The 22101-nt window shown below is 47.4% G+C and overlaps 1 protein-coding gene across 2 annotated transcripts in view; it reads left to right on the plus strand.

Moving 5' to 3' along the window:
- The window catches only part of LOC144128084 (DNA mismatch repair protein Msh6-like), a 111769-nt gene that overhangs the window by 17942 nt on the left and 71726 nt on the right, over positions 1-22101 (plus strand). The window contains exons 5-8 of one of the 2 annotated variants that reach the window (XM_077661155.1): positions 1580-1738; positions 5984-6097; positions 6822-6931; positions 17401-17488. In XM_077661155.1, the coding sequence (XP_077517281.1) occupies positions 1580-1738; positions 5984-6097; positions 6822-6931; positions 17401-17488 (471 nt within the window). Of the gene's footprint in view, positions 1-1579; positions 1775-5913; positions 6098-6821; positions 6932-17400; positions 17489-22101 lie in introns of both variants that reach the window. The other variant, XM_077661157.1, reaches the window with a different exon arrangement.

Raw genomic sequence — 22101 nt, forward strand, 5'->3', positions numbered from 1 at the left:
TGAACCACAAAATGTTAACTCCGCCAAGCTCAGCACTTTGGAGCTGCCATCATTGGCCTCCGCAAAGCTGTGGTTAACATTAAAGGAGTAACTACTGCTATAGGCACACGTGCTACCACCAAGCCTGTCTGCCACCGATGCTGCGGCCAGCGGCACCAGTAACCAGTTTTGCATCCCATATAGAATGGGTGCCCACCACAGCAGATGATTCTGTGGAGATACAACATCTGGCAGCTGAGCATCACTGCTCGTAGCAGTGGAGCCTCACTCTGCTGGTGCTCTCGCAAGTTTCCTTAGAGGTTCAAGCATCGCTAAAGGTTTAATGTTTTTTTTGTCTAATCCAGCAATGCCAGTGACGTGAGGAACTGTGCGACTGAAGATGGTAGTGAAATGTTGGCCTGATGCATCACGGAGACAAGCATCAGTGTGCCCTCAAAATTTTCACTGCACCAGCGTCCTTGAGCTAGGCAGCACTGACAATGAGGCAGCTGTGAAATGCATTCTTTTGGTCTTGAACACCAGCACTGCACAGAACTATTGCCATAGAGTCAGCCCATGACAACAATTTTTTCTCAAAACAGGAAGGCTGGCTTCCAGCAGTCAGCTTGTAGTGATCTCAGACTTGCAACCTCACTGCTTCCTTCATGCTCAGCAATCACCACAGCATGTGCACAGTGTATAACTGTATAATGCTAATGAATTATGATAATGATAAACTCAGTGATGGCAGCTGCAAGTTTAATTTCATTTTAATTTAGTTCAAGTACTCTCAAGAGATGAGAGGTAGAGCATGGTTTTCAGCAGCTTGACAAGCCTTTGACCGTAGGGGTGCTAGGGATTCCACTGTGGCTTTTCTTCTGAGTAGTGGCTTGTTGTGATTGCACGCTGGCAAACATTATGGTTGTGTTGCACAGAATGGCTCTGGGAGTCATGGTTGTTTAATTGTTTGCGGTAGCGCATATTTTCCTGGCATTTTCAGCTAAGCTGTAAGTTGAACATTAAAGGTATTCATTCTCACTCTGTCTGCATAGTTTTTCAGTCTGTGTTGGCTGTAAGTACTGCATTGTGGTGTCATTCCTTCTTCAGAGGATATATGTGTCCTGTATGCATGTATTGTAAGATATGTTAAGTATAAACCAGCCTATACAGAAATTCATTTGTGAGATGCTGCCATTTGCAGAGAGCTTACCCAAAGTCGCCCTGCGGGGCGGGGCGCCTCTGGTAGCATACTTTGCCAGTGCAGCTTGGTACCCTGGATTTGCCAGTTGGCATTGTGGTTGTTCTCTTAAACACCCGCAGCAGTGGCTTGAGCATCTGCCTCACATGCAGGAGGGGGGGTTTGATTCCCCAGTGCTGCTGTGCTTGCGCCGCTTTTCCAATGAGCACAAGCTGGGGTCCCCTGGCCATAGTGCTCGGTTTGTCTGGAGCGAAATCATTGAATTGAAAAAATGGGTCTTCGACCCCACCTCGTGCTGAAGAAAAACGCGTTAGTCATGTTGCTCTTTAGCTAAGCTGCACTTGCACCATTAAAATAAAATCACCACCTTTGTGTTTTCCCACACGCACACCTTTAATGCAGCCATCACGCAAGAAGCGGCGCATCGTGTTGCTCTCAGACAGTAGCAGCTCTGAGGACGAATTCAAGCCGGATAAACACGACGACAGCGATTCGGACTCCGCAAGCAGCGGTGTGGATGAGAACACAGTCTCGGACCCTGAACCGGAGTCACCAGAAAAGGTTAGCTTCCCGTGGCTGTTCCAGCAGCACGGCACAGTTCACTGCTGCATGCTGTTACATCAACCTTTGAAGTGATGTCAGAACAAGAATGCTTGTTTGGTCAAGAGAAAGCAATGTAAACAAGACAGTGCAGTTTTGGAAAGATTTAATGATCATTTATACTAGATGCCATGAAGTCGGCCAAGGCCGATGCAACCGTGTGTACTAAGTTGTGCCTGGCAAAAGCTGGAAATGTGGACAGAAGTACAAGATCCACGAGCCACTACTGTGTCCGCGTGGGGTATGCTCTGTGAAATGAAAACTTGGTGCTGCACTTTCTTGTAGACACTAAGCTTCAGGTAGGGACTGTTTGCAGCCTGTGAGTGTAATGTTTTACTAGCTCCAAATGTAAATAGGAGGTATTCAGAGAACCAGATTGGGTAGAGTTTGGAATAAAAATTAACAACAAGTACCCTATTAATATCTATCTGATTTGCTCATCACATTGCCTTGCTAAGTATGTAGCTGAGAAGATGAGTTGCAGAGTATGATCGAGGACCTTAAAAATTAACATGAAGAAATCTTAAGTAATGTTCAATAGTCTCAGAAGGGCATGACAGTCCACGATAGGTAATGAAGCGTTAGAAGTCAGGGAATACCGTATTTACTCGAATGTAACGCGAGTTTTTTTTACCGAAAGTAGAAAAGAAATGTCACCCCCCGCGTTACAATCAAATACTAGGTTTAAAAACGCTATGAAGAGCACCATACACACATTATTAAAATCATTTCATGTGTCAAACGTGTGCGTTGATCGTAATGGTCATTCGAAGTCACGCACTCCAACTCGCCGGTCAACCAGTACGCGAAAAACAGGTCACAACTACTAGGACAAAGCAGCAACGTAATCACAAACGCAAAAAAAAAAAAACTACACCAGTGAGAACAAGCCAACAAGAGTCGACGCCAGCTAGAGTCACTGGCGCGATGATAGGGCGCCACGTCTTGACGAAAGCTCGCAACCTGTAGTGAGGTTGTGTGGCCTCCGTGACCGCAAAATGACACAGCCATCTCGGAGGCACCGAGCGCTCGCAATCGCCACCAAGACGCCAGCAAAGGAGCGGGCGATCCCACCGCCATCTGTCTGTTAATCCTTGCAACTGATGAAAAACGTGGCCACATGACTAACAGGCAGCAGGGCATGGAGCAGCGTGCTTTGTTCGCTCTTTCTCGTGTTTGGTGCCAGTGCGTGTAGTTGTGCGTTCTGTGCTTCGAGTCTTAGGCCTATCCCCATCAAACGGTTGAGTTGTCTTCAAGTGGAAAGGCGTGCTCACACGCTCAGTATACAGCTGGCTTCAAGCGCAACGCTATTCTGCTTGCTGAGAAAGTGGGAAATTCAGCGGCTGCAAGACATCTGGACGTCAACGAATCGACGATCAGGGGATGGAGGAAACATCGCGAGAAATTGTTTAACTGCAACAGCCTGCGAAAAGGCTTTCGGGGGCCCAAGAAAGGCCGCTTCCTGGAGTTGGAGCGTCGCCTTGCAGAGTTCATTAGCGAGCAACGTTTCCGGCTACTTGGAGTAAGCATTGAAATGCTTCAGTGCAAAGCACAGGAGATTGCGCGGGACACAGGTTTGACCCAAAACCAGTTTAAGGCATCACGAGGCTGGGTGCAGAAGTTTATGGGCCGAGTTCTTTCTTCGACGCAGGACTTCTATTCGCCAGAAGCTGCCCGGGGACTTCGAATCAAAACTTCGAGAGTTGCAGCGCTACGTCATCGATCTTCGTCGCTCTACCAACATGCCACTTGGACATATCGGCAGTGCCGACCAGACCCCCGTGTATCTGGACATGCCTATGTCCAGAACAGTGCACAAGTCTGGTGAGCATGAAGTTTGCCTTGGAAGCACAGGCAACGAAAAAAATCGGATTACTGTTATAGCTGGCATGTTTGGCTGACGGCAGCAAGCTCCCTCCATTCATCGTTTTTCGCCGGAAGATGATCCTGAAGGAAACTTTCCTGAAAGACGTTATCGTGCGCTGTCACGAAAAAGGTTGGATGGACTCGAATCTTGTCATAGATTGGATTCAAAGCGTGTGGGACCGAAGGCCAGGCGCATTGCTGCATCCGGAAGCAATATTGGTTCTGGACTCTTTCCAAGGTCGCCTGACACCCGGCGTCAAACAAAAGCTACAGCGTGACCGAACGCATCTCGTTGTTATACCGGGTGGCATGACCTCCATCCTCCAGCCTCTGGACGTTTGCATGAACAAGCCCTTCAAGGATCGCTTGCGACAATTATACTGGGAGTGGATTGAAAGCGGATCAACAACACCACCTGCAGGTAGGCTGAAATGCCCAAGCGCGTCTACCGTTGCCCGCTGGGTTTCAGGAGCCTAGTACGGGCTGACTCATGATTTGGGCTACCGCGCATTTAAGAAATGCTCAATTTCAAATGCTCTAGACGGAAGCGAGGACGGCCTGCTGTGGGAGGCAGCTAGTGACAAAGAAGAGTCAAGTTGTGATGATGACAGTGACGGCGACAACTGCTGTGAGGATGAAGGTGTATAGGAATGCCTGTTTGGCTTGTATTTCAATAAAGTTGTCTTTGACCCTCAGAACTGTGCGATGTCGGTTCCTTGCGTCACATTCGGGTTCTTTCGGTTTTTCTGTCGCACGCCCGAAGTCTATCCTCGCGTTACAGTCGTAGCTTTTTTTTTTCCCCTTTTCACACCCGAAAAGTCAACCCTTGCGTTGCAATCGTGGTCGCGTTACATTCGAGTAAATACAGTATGTCTACACAGGCTGGCAGTGACCCTTTGACCTGGACCACGAGAGTGAAATAAACCAGGATAAGATCGGGTGGAGTGTATTTGGGAGGTACCCTCACATCATGAATGGCAGCAGCTTACCAGTATCCCTGAAGAGGAGGGCATACAGCAGTTGTTTCTTGCTGGTACTCAGCCAGGGGGTGGGAACCAGGAGGCTCATGAAAGGCCTTGAACTTAAGCTGAGGGCTGGGGCAGTGCAGTGAGTGCTTTGGAGAGGAAAACGATGGGCGCAGCATTAAGAAACTGGAAGAGAGCAGAGTAAAGGTCAGGCTCTTATCCACCTCATTTCTCCAAGGTGCACGTTGATTTGGTGTAGGGCAGGTAGCAGAGACTTTCAGAGAATGGCCAAACGAGTGACACATGAAGGAACAGAGGAACTGGGCTTGATAAAACTTTAGCGACAATACAGAAACACATCTGCTCAGAAGTTGCAGAAGGTTCACACTTGAACTCACTGCGCGCACTTCACGGCTTCCCGAAAGCCGAAGCCTGTCTACTCGATGAAGCCTGACCAAGAACCGCCTACCACCATGCAATACGCTCTTATATAGCAAGGCCCGAAATTTCTAGACGTGTGCAGCAGCGCTTAGAAAGGGAGTAGGCATCACACCACACACTAAGCTACGCTTCTCTCCCACTGTCTTCTTGATTGTGCGTGAACCATCTCGAGCCTTGTGTCCGCGCGCACTGCCTCGCCAAGGTCACCGGAAGAAGAGGACTAGGGCCACGCGCTGGGACGCGCTTGCGGGAGTGCACTTTCAAGTGTATTCCAGAAAAATCTGTCTTTCTTCGGTGGGCACACTGAAAACACCCGGCATTATCTATAGCGGCCTTACAGGCAATTCATGTAATGCGAAGGCAAGATAACTGATGGACCCTTAGGGTAACAGAGTGAATTCTGAGAGAGAATGCAAGTGTACCTAAGGTCGGTAAGTCAGGTTGGAGGACAAGATTAGGAAATTTGTGAGGGTAAGATGGCTGCAGCTGGCACAGGATTAATTGGAGGAATATGGGAGAATCCTTAGTTTTTCAATGGATGTAGCTACTCATATGGGGATGATTTTGGTAAATGTGAATGTGAAAGGCTGCTAGCGGAAGCTACATGCAAAGATGACTTGCCCCACCAATGTCCATTGTGTAGGGTTAGTATGTGTCCCTTGTCGTCGGTTGAAAAAAAAAATCGGACCATCTTGAGCCATTATTGTGTTCGCAACATTTGGTGCTCTTTGGTGGTAGTGAAGGGCTGGGTAACTGGACTAGACTTAGATTGTTTGTTCACAGTCCTTGCCTGTCCTTGCCTGCTTGTGATAGTGTTAGCACTGGTGAAACCCACAAAGATTACAGGCATTAGTTCTATTTTAGGTTGCATGGGCCTTTCTTTCATGTGCATGAACAGTGCGCTCACCTATGTTGCTGTGCCCTTGCCCCACAGACCCCCCAGAAGCAGTCCAAGAAGCGCAAGCAACGAGGCACCATGAGCAGCACTCCCTCATCTGGCACCAAGTCTCCTGCAGTCCGGAAACTGGCTGCCTTTGCCTCACCCAAGGTGCGTGTGGGAACGGAATACACCGGGAGTAGTGCTTTTGGCCCAGGTCTTCTCTGGTGTACATAGTAGAATGCTTGGAAGTGTAGCAGTTTAAAAATGATCACTTTGGGCTCCGCTGAAGCCCAGTTAAAAAAGACCACTGGGAACTTCCAAAAGCAGACTTGTTAGAGTGGAAAGACATGCTAGTTGTTCTTGGTAAGTCGAATGCATTTTTTTCAGTGCAAAATAGGACATAGGAAAAACACACACAGGGCAAATGCTGAGCTTGAGTCTCTTTCCTACGTCCTGTCTGTTTTGCAGTGAAAAAAAATGCATTTGTTGGGAGGTGGAAACATTACATCAGCATAGCTGTCTGTTTTGCTTTATCCTGTAGCATGAATTTACAGGGACAATCAGTGACTGTCACAGGCACATTTGCATCAGTAGGCATGTGCACCTTGGTGTGTTGTGCTTCGCAAATAAGAAAAGTTGATCTACTGCTGAGGTCAGGAATGATTACCTCAATTGCTCCATTTTTACTGTACTGTACCGTGCTGTACTGTACTGTGTGTCAGTGTATGCTTGAATCTTTTATGGAGGAAATGTGATAAAAAGCATCTGCTAATGTGCAGTCTCACATCATATGGGGTGGTGGTAGTGCTGTTCCCTGGCATTATGTACGGATTCAGTTTTGAGATGCAGCTGCTGTTGAGCAGCCTGAAGAAGTTGCTGTTATGGTTTGCAGGCCAAGTCTGAAGCCGAGCAAGCAGCCAAAGCAACAGGTGGTGCAGGTGCCACTGGGCTTCAGACATGGGCACACCTCTCGTATGACTTCCTCAAGGAAGGCAAGCGCAGGTGAGTGTGGTAACGTCATCCTCCTGGATAGTTATACACAATGGGCTAGCTACAATGGTCTAACACCGCCATGACAGCCTGATGCTAGACAGCACCCAGAGCTGTAACTCCAAAAATGGTACAATTGGTGGTGGTTGGGGGGGTATTTACAGAGGCATTTTTTTTTTTTTCAAGTGAATTACAAAATACAAGAAGTAGACGACTGCATTGGGAAAGTTTCGCTGGCACGTGTGAGGTGCATGGGCGTCCAGCTCTCCCAGCTGAAAGACTAAATGGCATGGGGAAAAATACAACCCTGTGCTGTGTAGAGGAGCCTCTACAGGTCTTGGACAGGGAATAGAGGGAGCTGTAAGTGAGCCTCTGGCAGTGAGGTGGGAGGGGGGTTGGGAGTGACGTGCAATACTTTGGGTAATGCACACCTATTGTGGCTGCATAATGACTAAGTGTTTAGCCATCGCAGCAAGATGAGGGATAACTGAGTATCTTAGCGTTTTGTCAGTCTCTTTCTTACAATGTACTTGCCTGTATAAGTCTACCTTTATTTTAGAGAAACGTCATCCAAAATGGGGGATTTGACCTATACACTCACCGAACAATTTTTCGATTTTCGACAGATCTTTCATTTTCTTTTGATCTCCATTTGCTTTAAACTGCTGACCTTGTGATTGCATTGTTATGCAGTCTTTGCTTTGAGTTCCACAAGCATCGCAATGCTGCCCCGTGTGAAGCTACGAAACCAGGTGTGGCCGGGCAGGGGCATATGCGTCTAATTATATTTGGAGTCACAATGTTTTTTTTTTCAGCCAGCGAGAGCACCCAGCCGACGGGTCGAGTTATATTCAGGGTCAACTTATACGCTACACAATGTCCATTAATTTTGTTTTTGCTTTCTTCCTTTCGCATTCCTTGTTAGTGGGGCGAAGCTGCCGTGGTAGCTCAATGGTTATGGTGCTGTGCTGCTGACCCGAAAGACTTGGCTTCGATCCTGGGCATGGTGGCCGTATTTTGATGGAGGCCCGTGTACTGTGCGATGTCAGTAAAGAACCACAGATGGTAAAAATTATCAGAGCCCTCCACTACGGCGCCTCTCATAGCCTTAGTAGGTTTGGGAGGATGGTAAACCAGGTTGGGGGGGTTAAAACGTTTGCTAATGCTAAGCAGACACTTTTTCATGTGCCGTGATCATTTATGTCTTCAAGTGCTTCTAGTAAGGCACTGTGCTGGCTCACACGAAGTTGCGTTGCCACTTGCAAATTGGAGCTTCAATCAAGTTGATGTTTCAGTTAAAATCACGTAGTAAGATAGCAATGCTGACTTGAGAGGCTTGCAGGGTACTGTAAAAACCGGACTATAGGTCGGACTAGAATATAGGTCGACCCCCCAACTAACCAATTCTAAAAATGAAAAAATCTTTTTCAATGGAGAAAGTATGGAAAGACACCCTTACCTTGAAACAAATGTGACTCGACAGGTTGCAAAAGGGTGACAGTATTTATTTTCATTTAAATGCTGCTTGTATGTACACCCGGCCAATTTTTTTAACAGTATCGCGCGCCCATCTACCCGCCTGTTTGGTTCTGGCACAGAAGTACGGCGCCATAGAGCAAAGCCCTTCCTCTTCATGAATCGCCGCACCCAGGATAGCGAGCCCTTGAATTGCGCCCTCGTGAGTCTAGAGGCACGCGTGATCTCTGCCGCTTTCACACGGATGCATTCGGCAGTCACAGGCAGCGATCTTGCACGCAGCGCAACCTTTCCTTCCAATTCTGGGTACGCTGCGGTATGCCCACGAAATGATGTTATCTTCTGGTTGCTGCAAGTTGTAATACGCAGCTTATGCCTCCGCCAGTACTGAATGCTCTTTTCGGATACTCCAAATTTGCGCTGTGCCGCCAGGTTGCCGTGAGCTTCCGCATACTCAATCGTGTTTTTCTTGAAGGCGACGGCACGACGGTGAATTGCCGTCGTCTTCCGCTCATTTTGAAACAGAATGTGAAAAAGCTGCCTCGAACCAAAACAGCTTTACAACTATGGAAATGCAAAAGGGCGGCACTGCTGCTGATGGCGATGGGGATGGAGGGACGCTGTTGAGTTCAACCTATATTCCGGTTTTTATGGTACTTGCTTTGGACTTTCTGTGCCATGGGAACACCATCATGTTCAGTGTGTTTGGTGTGCAGGGAGTCATGCAGGATCTTTTTCTTTTATGGCAATATTTTGTGACTCAGTCAGTCTCAGGCTGTCTGTGGAAAGCAAGTGGCACCTTTTTCCATTCATTTTGCTCTTGGGAAAGTCAGGCAACACTTTTGTGCCCATTATATAAACCAGCGGGTATCGGCAGCATTGGAATTGGAACTAGATATTGTATTTACTCGCGCAATTTGTGCCTGCACATAATGTGCACATCCCGTACTTTTTACCCGTATTAAAAAAAAAAACTTTTTCTCGCATATTTTTTGCCAGACCACCAGCATGTATGCGAGTGCACGCAAGGCAGGCTTGGGAAGATCAGTGTGGCCGCATCGCCATGTGCGGTTGCGAAAGGTGCAAATTGTGAGAGCCTGATATGTGCGTCGCTTACCCGGCTCGCTTGTGCTGGCAGTTGCTTTCCCAGATGAACAGTTGCGCGTGCGCCTGAGTCCGAAACTACCGAACTGTTTGCTGTTTGGTTTGCCGCTTGTTAGCTGGGCTGCACTCGAGGGCGCTGTTCCATCGCCCGTTGTCTCTATTCCTCCCACTGCTGACTCTGCGATTGCATTCTTCCGTGTTTATTGCTTGGAGCTGCGCACACGCCGTCGTGCCATCCCATGGTGAACTACAGAACTTGGGGCAGGGTGGGAAAGGTTATGTTTCTTATACAGTGAAAGCTCGTTAATTCGAACTCGAAGGGGACTGAAAAATTGTTCAAATTATCGAATGGGCACTAGAATGAGCGGTTATAGCGCCCCTCCGTGCAGGCAGAACCCGGAGCAGTCACAACTAGACTCGTTATCACGATCTAGGCGCTGCTACGCGCTTGTGGCGGGCATATTCTGAGAATTATATTCATCCGGTCCTAATGGCAAAACAAAAAAATTGATCGGCCAGTTATGCGCCAGAAACAAGTACTGGAATGCATTCGCGTGAACAGCGGGCTTTAGTGCTGGTATATATGATGCTATTGATGCTCCAAAACATGTTTATTGATGGGGAAGGGTTGTCAAAATTAAAAGTAATCGGCGAAGTGCACTTGCTTGCGTTTCCTATGCCGAGACTCCATCAACATCATCTGCAGCTTGCCCAAAGCTCCTGCGCAACAACGTCAGAGTTCTCATTGACAGAGAAGTGGCGTGCTGCAACATTGAGCGCCGACACTACTTCATGTGCACATGGCAGTGGTGTAGTCTCGTCGTTGCCTTCGGACTCATCATTGTCGGCTGATCTCACCGCACGTGAGCCCTGCGACGTCTGCTGGGAGCATGCAGCCTCAATTATATCGCCGTCACTCAAGGGCTCCAACGTCTCCACACTGCTGTCCACGTAGCTCGCGCTCACAGCACCAACAAAAGCCGACACCAATAAAAACCAGCACCAAAAAAAGCATGAACCGCCATACTACGTTGTTTACACCACACGATTGCGACCCAGCGACCGCGACACACATAAACCTGGAACGGCTCGCGCAGAAGCATCAGCGATATTAGGGTGGCTAGAGTTCTAGCCACCCTAGTGGTATGGTGGCCATTATAGTGAATTAGAATAGTGGCCATAGGTCTCCTCGATTTGGCTGCACTTTCTGAACTAGTCCACAAAAGTGCCGTGCCAGTGCATCGCCAGTTCTTGTGGCGTGAATGTAGCCTGACACTAGTGCTGTCGGTGCAGCGGCCAAATTGAGTGCAAAAGTGCAGAAACTTTCGTTTGCTGCAGCCATGTGTTGGTGTTTGTCGCGTGTTTTCACATATGCACGAGATTGCGCTAGCTGTCTTGAACGCTGTGCATTTACTCGAAGTGGCACATCTCGTGGAGCGGCTGTGAAATTTGTTACTTCCAAATGTGGTGAAGAATTTGAAACCGTTCTTTCCGTTGTGTTAAGCAAAGTGACGCAGGCCGATTGACCCCCACTGATTCAACGGGTACTTTGAAGAGGCAACAAACTTTGAATTCGAGAGGTTCTTCAGACTACTGCTCGAGACGATCTTTTACAGCCCATACGCGTGATTCAGACTGCTTCCGTTCTATCGATAAGTGACTGCGGTTGTCCGCCGAGAGTTGCCTGATCTATATTTAAACTCAACTAGATCGCGTTCACTTTCAGCGGACATGACTGTCACAGTCTAACTGGCAGGCGAAGGTGTGGGCTGACGGCGACCTCAAGCCCAGTCGCTGTCGTAAGCGGAGGCACTGATGTCGCAGCAAGTCACAAACGTTGTGATCACCCACGTATCATAAAACATCTCACCATCTGCCTCTTATGGAAGCGGTCCATCGTGCTGCGTCTATAATAATAATTGCACTCAAAAGAGAAATGGTGTAAGCAACGTGCGAGGCTGGACAGAAAGATGAGAACCCATGCGCAACACGTGCTCCATGCCAGCCAGTCGCTTACGCGCGTACACAGACACGCACACACACGCGTACACACACATATGCGCACTGTCATTTCAGCTCTTTGGTGCAGGTACGGCGCAGATGCCGTGTCTATCACGGGTATGCGGCCGTCTCAACCATGGTCTCAACGCCGCTCACTAAAACAAGCACGGCCGCGGAGCCGTCTGCTACGGAGCGCGCCAAGCAAAATGCACTATAATACTTGCACGAGAAGAGAACTTGCCGGGAGGCAATTGCACCAGTGCAGAAGAACTCATGCTGCACGAAGCCAAATCGAGTGCCGAAGTGCAGGTGGCACTAGCTGCACTGTCAGATCGAGTACGAGAGTGCTGCACTTCCTGAACTGGTGCAGAAAGTGCAGCCAAATCGAGGAGGCCTCATATCAGCAACCCGGGCGAGTGCTCTGGCAGCGAAAACCTGCTACTGCATGCACCGGAATGCAGGCTCCGTGAGCCTCGTGAACTCAGCTTTTTCTTTTTCATTGTTTTACATCTGTGGTAAACTTGGAGGGTGTTTTACTCGCTATGGGTCAACTTTTGTCTACGAGGAGCGGTGTCAGTCATTGGCTTCTAGTTCAAATTAACCATAACGGATGCTGACTTGTTCGAATTATCGGGAGTTTTTCCCCATTGAAGTACACAGGGCTGTGCCGAGACCCGGGCATCAGTTCGAATTAACCGAGTTCGAATTAACGAGCTTTCATTGTATTTGGAGCCAACCTTTTTTTTCTTTTTGCCCAGCGAGGGGTGTGGTATGGGGACTACGAATAGGTTGCAATATATAATTGTATGTTATGACCTTTGTAGAGTTTTTTAGGACATGTTCAGAAAATATTTGCGTTATTTGTAAACCACTTTTCTGAAGCCTTAATTTAAAGTAAATTGTGCGCAAATAAAGCGAGTAAATATGATGATGATGATGGATTTTTATGGCTCAAAGGCATCTGTGGCCAAAGAGTGCCATGGCACAAGGTATTTTCTTTTACTGAAGGTTGGGTCAAAGACCCTTTTCCTAAGCATTTCACCCTAAAGAAGCCGAGCACCACACCATAGGAAAGCTTGTACCCATTGTATCACCGGTGGGTACCTGGCGGCACTGGGGATCGAACTCCGCACCTCCCGCATGCGAGGCGGATGCTCGTATCACTAGGCCATCGCTACGGTAAATATGCGAGTAAATATGGTACAGTCGAGCCCGCTTATAACGAACATGAGCGTCACACGGCATTCGTTCGTTATATTCCGAAGTTCGTAGTAAGTGGACCACAGCTTTAAAGACAGTTGCTTGTCAAAACGCGAAATTTTTTCTTTGCGAAAAAGTCCTTGATTGACGTCTGTTTTTGCAGCGCAGATCCAATGAGGGAGGTTTCCAGTATTTAAAGCAGAAGCATGCTCTTCACCGAGGCCCTTGGCATAGACAAGTTGTGTGAGGCTCTCTATGTAGCCCATTGCACAGGCAAGCTTATGGGTGCTGGCTCCAAAGTTTCATCCTCATCTGATTCCTACACGTCACTCTCGTCCCGCACTTCAGAAACGATGCTCTCGTCCATGCACGGTTCCGCGGTGTCAGCGTCGTCATCGACAGAAATAAAATCACTCCAACCAGTATCATGCCCCCCATGTCGGAGTTGACGACGCGCTGCCACAAATCGCCGCCAGGCTGGTCCTCTTCCAAAGCATCAGGTTCAGCATCAGACACTGTGTCGATGAAGCCGGTGTTGCGGAAGCAGTTCCGCTCTCCAGTGGCCGTCATCTCCGCCCAGGCCACTTTCATCATCTCTACCGATGAATACAATGGAAATGGGCACGGTGTTCCCGTCTGCCATCCCGAATTACAACCAGGGCCCGAGATTTCAATGAAGCCAACGCAACGTCCGCACCGCAACAAAACTGACAAAAGCGCGCGATGGGGTAGACGTGCAACGTGGACAGGTGGCAATCAAGCCAATCAAGCTAAAGATACAGACGCACAGCTCAAGTGGAGCGACCAATGAGAGGCATCCTTGAGCGTCAGTGCAGCCACCTCTTGGCTCCTACGGAAGGCCTGCTTCACAAAGCGTGGCTTCTGCAATCGGCACCGGCGGCGGTGTGGTTGATCGCGGAGGCCGCTCGCAGATTCGCAAAAGAGTGAGGAGAAAAGAGTGGAGTTGCGAGAAGGGGCGGAAGGGCGATCTTGGAAGGCGCGTCGGCGTGTAAAGCGTAGCTCGCTTGAGAGTGCGCGCGGGGCTCTCAACATAACGCGCGCGGGGCGCTCAAAGGTGTCGGTGGCAAGTTATCTCGCATCGCGGCACCGAGTTTACGTCGTCCGTTTGCTGTAACCGATCAGCAAAGCTTAATGACGTTTGTTATACGTGTGATTTCGTGCCATTGAAACAATGTATATTTTGATGGTCGGGCAGGTCTCGTTCGTTATAAGCGAAAGTTCGTCGTAAGTGGGGCTGTTATATCTTGGCTTAGCTGTATCTCCCACATATACAGAGCGTTCCGTATTTATCTCTTCATGTTGTAAAAAATTCTCCTGTTCAAACTAGTGGCCTGTTTGTGCTCAAGCACAGACCGTAGGGTAGCTTTTGATAGTCTGCATCTTTCGACATCGGAACTTGCCTGGACTGCCCGAAATCGGCGAAAAACTGGAGTCGTCTGCATGGAGAATTTTCGTCTAGGCGAGCGGAAAAGCAGATCTGATAGGGTGCGTTATCCGGGGTAGTGCAAGACCTACCCTAGCTCCAAGCAGGGATATTGGTTGCCTCGCAGTTCGCCAGATGGTACAACCGCTCAAATTGGCTATCCCGCTCACCTCGACGAAAATTCTGCGCGCAGACGACTCCAATTTTTCGCCGATTCCGGGCAGTCCAGGCAAGTTCTGATATTAAATTATTTATTGAAAAACGCAGATTATCATAAGCCACCCTGTGGTCTGTGCTTCAGCCGAAATAGACCAGTGGTTTGCGCAGGAAGTTTTTTTTAAAGCATGCACAGATAAATATGGAACACTCTGTACAAGGCAGATTTTTTTTTTTTTAAGTATAGACAAATATTTCATTCCGTGTACTCTTCCTTCTTAGTAGCGATGCACAACTCATTAATATGCGTAGATCATGATGTCATATTTGTTGATGACCACTAAATACCGTATTTACACGATCGTAAGTCGACCCCTCCCCACTATTGTCACACTTCGGAAAAAAAAAATAATTGGCGGTGGTTTAGCTCTGGTTAAACCCGGAGTGGCACAATAGCTACAGCTGGCCGAGTGGAACTTGCTCAGTTGAATTGCAAAGTCAGTCTTTCGCCGCTCCGTTTCGCTGGGTGTTCCTACTTCATCTTCGTCCCACTTGACACGGTGCGTGCGCACAGCTGTGGCAGCACGGCTTCGCTGGCGCGCCGTGCCACCGGCAGCAGCAGCTGCTCCGCACCACGTGGCTGGTCACGTGACCAACCAGGTGACGAACCACGTGATAAGCCACGGTGCCGCACCGTCGGCAGCAGCTCCGCGCCACGCTGAAGGCTCGAAATTCTTCCGTAATGTAGCTATCGCTACAAAAACTTGCAGGTCGTTTAAGCTTGGCCTTTAATAATAGAACGCAATAGCATTATCCTGTGGCTGCCGCTTATCGCCAGCCACCTATTCGCTGCCACGCTCAGGCGTGCCTGTGGGCACATTCCAAAACGAAAATGTATTAGTCTCTGGACTTCTCGTCTACACTTGTGCCATCGTCCAACTAGTGCTGCTGTCGTGATTGATGCTGCGGTCCCATAGCATGTCGTTTTAACGCCGTTGTTTAGTGAAATCCCACACTTCGCAAACAGCCACATCACGACATCACGTGGAACACATGGAAATTTTGCCTCGCTGCTGCTGTCACACCTGTATCACCCGTTGCGAACGTCGAACTTGCGCCTTGGCGCGCAGTTAATCGTTTTTTTTTTTTTTTTGGCATAAAGAACGACAGTAACAGCCATCTTGAATGTAGCTGTGGACGAGCACTGGTCGCTTGCTGGATCCGGAGCACAAATGACGGCTGACAAAGCGCTACTTTACAAACTTGTGAAATACTGCTTGCAGTAGTCAAATGCGTCAGAGCCAAAGAGAAACTACGCGTGAGTGGCGTCGGCTCTTCTGTCGGCTACTGACACTCCCAGGCGCCGCTGACGTTCCGAGTGGCGGTACCGCCGCGATTGGAACAGCGGCCCTTCCATCAACTGTCGATGCTCCCTTGAGCGCCTAGTGCACAGCTGGCAGTAAAAAAAAAAAAAAAAAAAACTTGTAGGACACTTATTAAGAGTAGAATGCGAATGAGTTACCGGCCACCGCCGCTTAACAGCAGCCATGATCTGCAGCCACGTGTGGGGAGTGGAGGGGGTGGGGGGCGCCGTTTTGCTGCTTATCGACGGCCGCCATCTGCCGAATGCTGGTTCAGTGCGTTGACATAGCAGCTGCTCAAGGCCAGCACCAAGAGCGATGCGACGGAGCTAGCAAAAATGCAACCACGCTGTAGCATGCTTGATGTATCGTTTATCTCGCCTTTATTTATGGTGTCATGCTTTGGTTTCGATTGTAGGTCGACCCCCCCCCCCCCCCCCCCCCCCCCCCCCACTTTAGATTTTCAAATTTTGAAAAATAGGTCGACTTACAATCATGTAAATACGGTAATTCATAATGAATTTCTCTCTCATGCTGTTTCGGTTCCAACAGCTGAGTGATAGCTGTGACATGAAGGGTCGGGAGTATTTGCGTGAGGCGTGGAAAATGCTGCGACATAATCACTGCTTCGACATTTTAATTGAGTACAACGCTAAACCCAGCTTGCCTCAAAAGCTGAAATGACAGTGAATATAGAAACAATGATTAATACATTGCAGTTTTTTCACGCCTCTCATGACCTATACTTACCCTTGACATCACATCACTGTTGAAGTTAAAACCGAAACTTGAGGGAAACATTCTATTATAAATAATTTGGGGGTCATGGATGAACACCATGGGTGAATACGTGGTGATCCATGTATAGTAATGCATTGTGCATCATTACAAAGAAAACATGCAACTAAAATTTGTTTTCTACCCCTTTTTCTTTCGCTATGATGCCACTGCTCGTGGACAGTGATGAGCTGCCATTTCATGGCAGAACACATCTGGGTCAGGTGTGTTTCTTCGGCATAAAGAATGACAACCATCTTGAATATAGCCGTGAACGAGTGCCCAATGCTTACCAGACCTGGAGCACTAATGAAGATTGATGAAGCATGACAGTGGAAAGTGATAAAATATGGCTGGCAGTCAAGTCAAATCCTTCAAACATCACCAAAGAGAAATTATGCCTGATCAGCATCAGCTCTTCCATCAGCTACAGACACTCCCCGGAAGCGCTGCCATTTCGAGTGGTGGTGCCACTGTGTTTGGAACAGCGGCCCTTCCATCAATTGTCGACACTCCCACTGTGTGCAATTTTAACAGTTTCAACCAGTTTTAACTGTGTGCAGTTAGTAAAAAAGAAAAAAAAAGAAAAATTCTTCCGAACAAGCACACAGAATAGACGAATGATACTGGATAGAGCCATAGAGCAAACATAAGATTGCAACTGCGTTATAGCATCCCTGGCGTCTCAATTGTCTTGCCTTTATTGGTGGTGCCATGTTTTGGTTTCAGTTGTAAGTTGACCCCCCCCCCCCCCCCCCCCAGCTTTGGATTTTCAAATTAAAAAAAATAAGTCGACTTACAACCGTGCAAATATGGTATGACTCTCGTGCTTTCTACTAGGTGTTGATATGCATCATGGCCTGCAATTCAGCATTAATGCCATTAACCCGGTGTTGCTATAGAGCCTTATCAACAGTTTGACAGCAGCCAGGCCATTGCTGAACAAGTGGTGCCTCTTTCAGGGATGCCGCAGGCCGCCTGCCCAGCCATCCAGAGTTCAACCCACGCACCTTGAGTGTCCCAGAGAGCTTCAAGGCAAAACTGACACCGGTACGTGCGGTCCTTGCATGGGGGTTGTATTTCAGCAGAACTTTGAGAGGCTGGCCAACATCCATTCATTGTTTTTTTTTTTCTTTTAATCCTTGTGCAGTGATTATCCTTGTCTCTACAGTTGCATGGCAGCATTTCATGCAGTTCGCTGGGCCTTAAATTAGCATTTACACTAGTGTCATCAATAACCAGCTATGCTAGTGATTAGATTGGGTCACTACAAGGCCTGCAGCACCAAGATTAAGGAGAAGAGTTGTGAGCAGTTAGAGGTCCTGTCATTCTCAATCCCTCTCATCCTGCATACTGTTTGCACTGTTGGCCTTTTGAGTTCCCAAGGGCTGACAATTTACTGGTATGACTTCATTGAAAATGATTGGATGATTGGATTAATAGAGAGAATCAAGTTTCCTACATTCACAGGTGCCCTTTCAGAACGTTTTCTTTCCTCTCTATGCTGTCATCCCAATCTTGGATCTGCTTTGGGGTTGTCTAAGCTCTGCACGTCCAGTTATTTTTTGGTAAACTGGAATGAATCCACACTGATTATTCAGCAACTGCTTTGAATCAAACCTAATTGCTATTGGAGGGTAAAGAAATTTGGGGCACACTTTAAGGGGCTCTCAGTAAAGTTGCGGTATTCCTAGGATGTTAAAGGGCACCACTTCACAAATGTCCTCCAGCGAAAATTTTTTTAATGCGTTTTGTGGAAGCTGAGTTATCTCTAGTCAAAATTTGAATTTCCGCGCCTTCGCCATTCCCTTTCTTCTCGTCACTTTTTGCACGCTGAAATGTCGCCGCTCTGCGGCTGGCCCTACCCTCTCTGCTCCTCCGCCAGCTGCTGGCACGGGGAGAATTCCCTGGGGCAGAGTTGGCATGGCAAATCAATGATAGCGGTCCACTGCTGACGTAACGTGCACTACATGACGCATTGTGCGCAGATTCAGGCCATAGCCTGGCACCGCTGGCCGCCGCGAGGCGCGGAAGCTTGAGGTCTAGTACTCATTATGAATGCTCGCTGGCCTGTACTCTCAATAATGCAGGCACTCTGTGGGCAACCTCAAACGTGCTTTCCACGGATCCTTTAAAGGTGTACTATAGAGCATTCTGAGCTCGTCTTTTTACGATGGGAACTCGATCTACACGTTCTGAGCATTCTTGCAAAATTCGAATTGTTGTCATGAGCAGCTGATTTCTTTCTTAAATCGGATAAAACGTCCCGGCTCCCACCTATTTTGAACGGACCTCTGAAAGTAGGAGGAGTCAACCAATGCGGGGAGTGCCTTTCAGCCAGTCGCTTGGCGGCTTTGCTTTTGTTCATATTTTATTCTTTAGGTTTCCGTGAATAAATAGTTGCGGTTGCAGACTACATAGCCGCAAATTAGGCCCACGGAAATAAAAATGGGTGTAACTCGTTGCTTTACGTACCACTCCGCTAATGGGAGAGAAGCAAGCCGCCAAGCGGCTGGCTGATAGCCATTTCATGCGACTCCTCCTACTTCCAGAGGCGAGTAAAAAAAAATGGTGGGAGCCAGGACATTTAATCCGATTTAATAGAGAAATCGGCCGCACAGGACAATAATTCAAAGTTTCTCAGAGTGCTCGGATAGTGTAGATTGAGTCCCTGCATTAAAAACTTTAGCTCAGTATCCTCTTTAGTGCACTTTTAAGCTCTGTTTAAGGGTATGATGCGATAACGTTAATGGGTCTCTTAGCTACCTGGGGTCCTCTATACATATCACTTTGCAGACACGGACACTGTTCTTTATTTTATTTTATTTTTAATTTGCTTAAAAAGATTTTACCACAAGACACATGAGGCCTCCCTTTAACCAAGTCGAACGAACGTTCCTCAATGGTCGAAAGGCACCGTGCTTGGCTTGCGACCCAAGGGGTAGTAGTTGAGTCCTAGCTCGACCATTTTTGTGTTCAGTGCAATTTTCTTTCTTCAGAGGTGCATAATGGTGGTGGAGTGACGTCACGACTCTGTAGATCAATATGGAATTGTGTAGTGACGTCATCACTGTCGTACTGTGGAATTGTTGTGGGGTGTTTGAGTTACCTGCACCAAGTCATGTAGTTGTGACGTCACGATCCTCTCTGTCAATTTCATTATCTGGACATGCTAATGATGCCAGTTTCTCCTCTTAATGGGACTCTAACGCTTTCGCGTTAAAATACCAATGTGTACACCCGGCCAATTCTTTAGCAGTATTATCCAAGCATCAAAAGAAATGGTTGTGCAGTGCCATATGACTAAGTTAGGCAGCAAAAGAAGGGAGCAGTATGCACATGTGCAAAAAGTGCTTGCTGTTTGAAGCTTGTTTCATCACTTCGCTTTGTCACAGAGCGCTGTACAGCCATTGTTTCACGCTTGTGTGATGCTGCTAAAGAATTGGCCTGGTGTACTTGGTTGTCCACATTTAGGGTGAACACGTGAATGTACGCATGAAGTCAGGCCATGCTTCAAAGCGGCAAATAGCATGAAGTACCAACTTCAGGTCCCTCTGATTTTCTGCCATTTTGCTTTAATGCCTGCCATGACACACACATTGCCGCTCTGAAAACTGTGGCCACACTTTCAGCTGTTCACCATAACAATGGATTACCCTGTGCACTACTACTTTGTGTGCTGATTTTTTGCCCATAATTACTTCATATTAAAATGATATATTGTCTCTTCGATATGTCCATAAATGGAAGCGTGCTTCGCAAAAAATGGCAGAACACTTGCCTACTTTGTGGCCCAGCTGGACTTTTACATATACACTTGAGCCCAGTTATAACAAACGCTTGCTTATTAATGCAAAAGCATTATATGGTTATGTCGCGTCAGCGAAAAGTGTCCGCGAATTTTGCCTGCACGGTTATGTTGTTCTGTGGAGATAAATGTGCAAAAGTTTGATTGTGTTAAGTAGTGCGTGAGTAGACCTTGAAATGGGAAAAGTTTGGTTGGTGAATTGAATTAATGAAAAGAATGCCATGTTTGAAGCAGGTTTTAAGCGACTGATTCAATGAAAAACGATGTAAATTTGCGAGAAGGCTTACTTAGTATGATAAATTAAATAAAAACAAAAATAAATAAAAAGAAAAAGTAAATGTGTGAGAAGGCTTACTTAGTATAACAAAACAAAAATAAATAACAAAAACAAAAAAAATTCAAAGGTAAGAAATGAAAAAAGAAGAAAAAGAAAAATGGAGAGCAGAAGAGAGGAAAGGGAAAGGCTTTCACATTTTCGCACTTAAGCAGACTTAAGTACAATCCTGGAATTTTTTATTACCGAAGGTGGTGCTACCGTCAGGACATGTATTAGGGCAATGGCACTGTGTTTCGGATAAAACGAACAACTGCAGCCACACACCATTCAGTTAGAACAAATGAGGAGGCCTTGTGGACTCGCCTCTGCAGTAAAAAAAAAAACTCATGTTTTGCTAGAGTGCGGAGACCGAAAGCTATCTCCCGGGCGTCGTGACACCTTGGTCCCTGCCCCTGAAAGAATGTGGCGACCTTTAAAACAAAGCAATAAAAAATGGTTAATTGAAGTAACCGCTGGCCAGGCATGTGCCGACGGGCTATGAAGGTCAATCACTATATTGGGGGTAATGACTGCACCGAAACGGGTCCTCTACTTTGCCATGTTAAGGACAGTTGAACGTTCAAGTGGACGCCATTCGAATGCATAAAGGTGTAATGCGAGGCATGAGTGCATGTTTTCCAGCTCTAAATTCCAGCTCTAAAGCATCTAAATTGGAAAGAGAAGCGTGGTGGGTGTGAGACAGGGGCGCTATTTAAAGTGAAGCTACTGCACGCAAGTGGTCACTGATCAACTAATGGTAGCGGCTTGAGAAGTTTGGATAGTAGTTAAACGTTGTGCCTTGCTGACCTAGTGGATCACTTGACATGTGTGTCACCTGCACCATTGGCTTTCCACCTTGTGTACTGCTGCTGATACATTGATACATTCTGTTATGTTGAGAGTTGATGCGATCTGCAAACACATGCACTCTGCTAGCTGAATGCATCATTACAACATTGTCAAGGATGGGAGGTTCCAAGGCTGTTTTTTGGCACGAGTCCGAGGGCTGCAATCGCGTATATTATAACGGCGGACAATGTGCAAAGTTCTGGTTTGATCGACTGGGAAAAGTGTGGTTGACACTGCAGCAAGAAGCAGAAACCTTTTTGCCACTGAAAGTTAGTGCAGTTTCGCACTCCAGCACATTCCAAGTGGCATTTCTCTCGCAATGGCTGTTACAGTTCGCAAGAATTTTTTTGGATGCCGAAAATGTGCACATCTTTCTGACAGCTTCATGGTGCAATCTGTAGCACTATATAGTTTATTGGTAGAGTTCAGTATTTTTCAAGCTGCTTGATTATTCAGTTCTTTCCCCGTCCCCTTCCAGTTCCGAAATGAGTTGGTGACTCTATTTTTCCAGCTGTACAAATTTTCTCTACATTACCAATGTCTTTGCTGAGCCGTTCTTTGTAGCAGCACCTAGGCAACATTGGAGCTCTGAAGGCATGTAAGGAAGAAGGGGTTGCATATGGGACACTTACGTCTGAACTAGAAATCATTGCTTACTCACATTTCATTTCTGCTCGGCAGTGTGGAAGA

This window comes from Amblyomma americanum, chromosome 4 (assembly GCF_052857255.1).
Source record: "Amblyomma americanum isolate KBUSLIRL-KWMA chromosome 4, ASM5285725v1, whole genome shotgun sequence".
In the NCBI taxonomy this organism is placed as follows: Eukaryota; Metazoa; Arthropoda; class Arachnida; order Ixodida; family Ixodidae; genus Amblyomma; species Amblyomma americanum.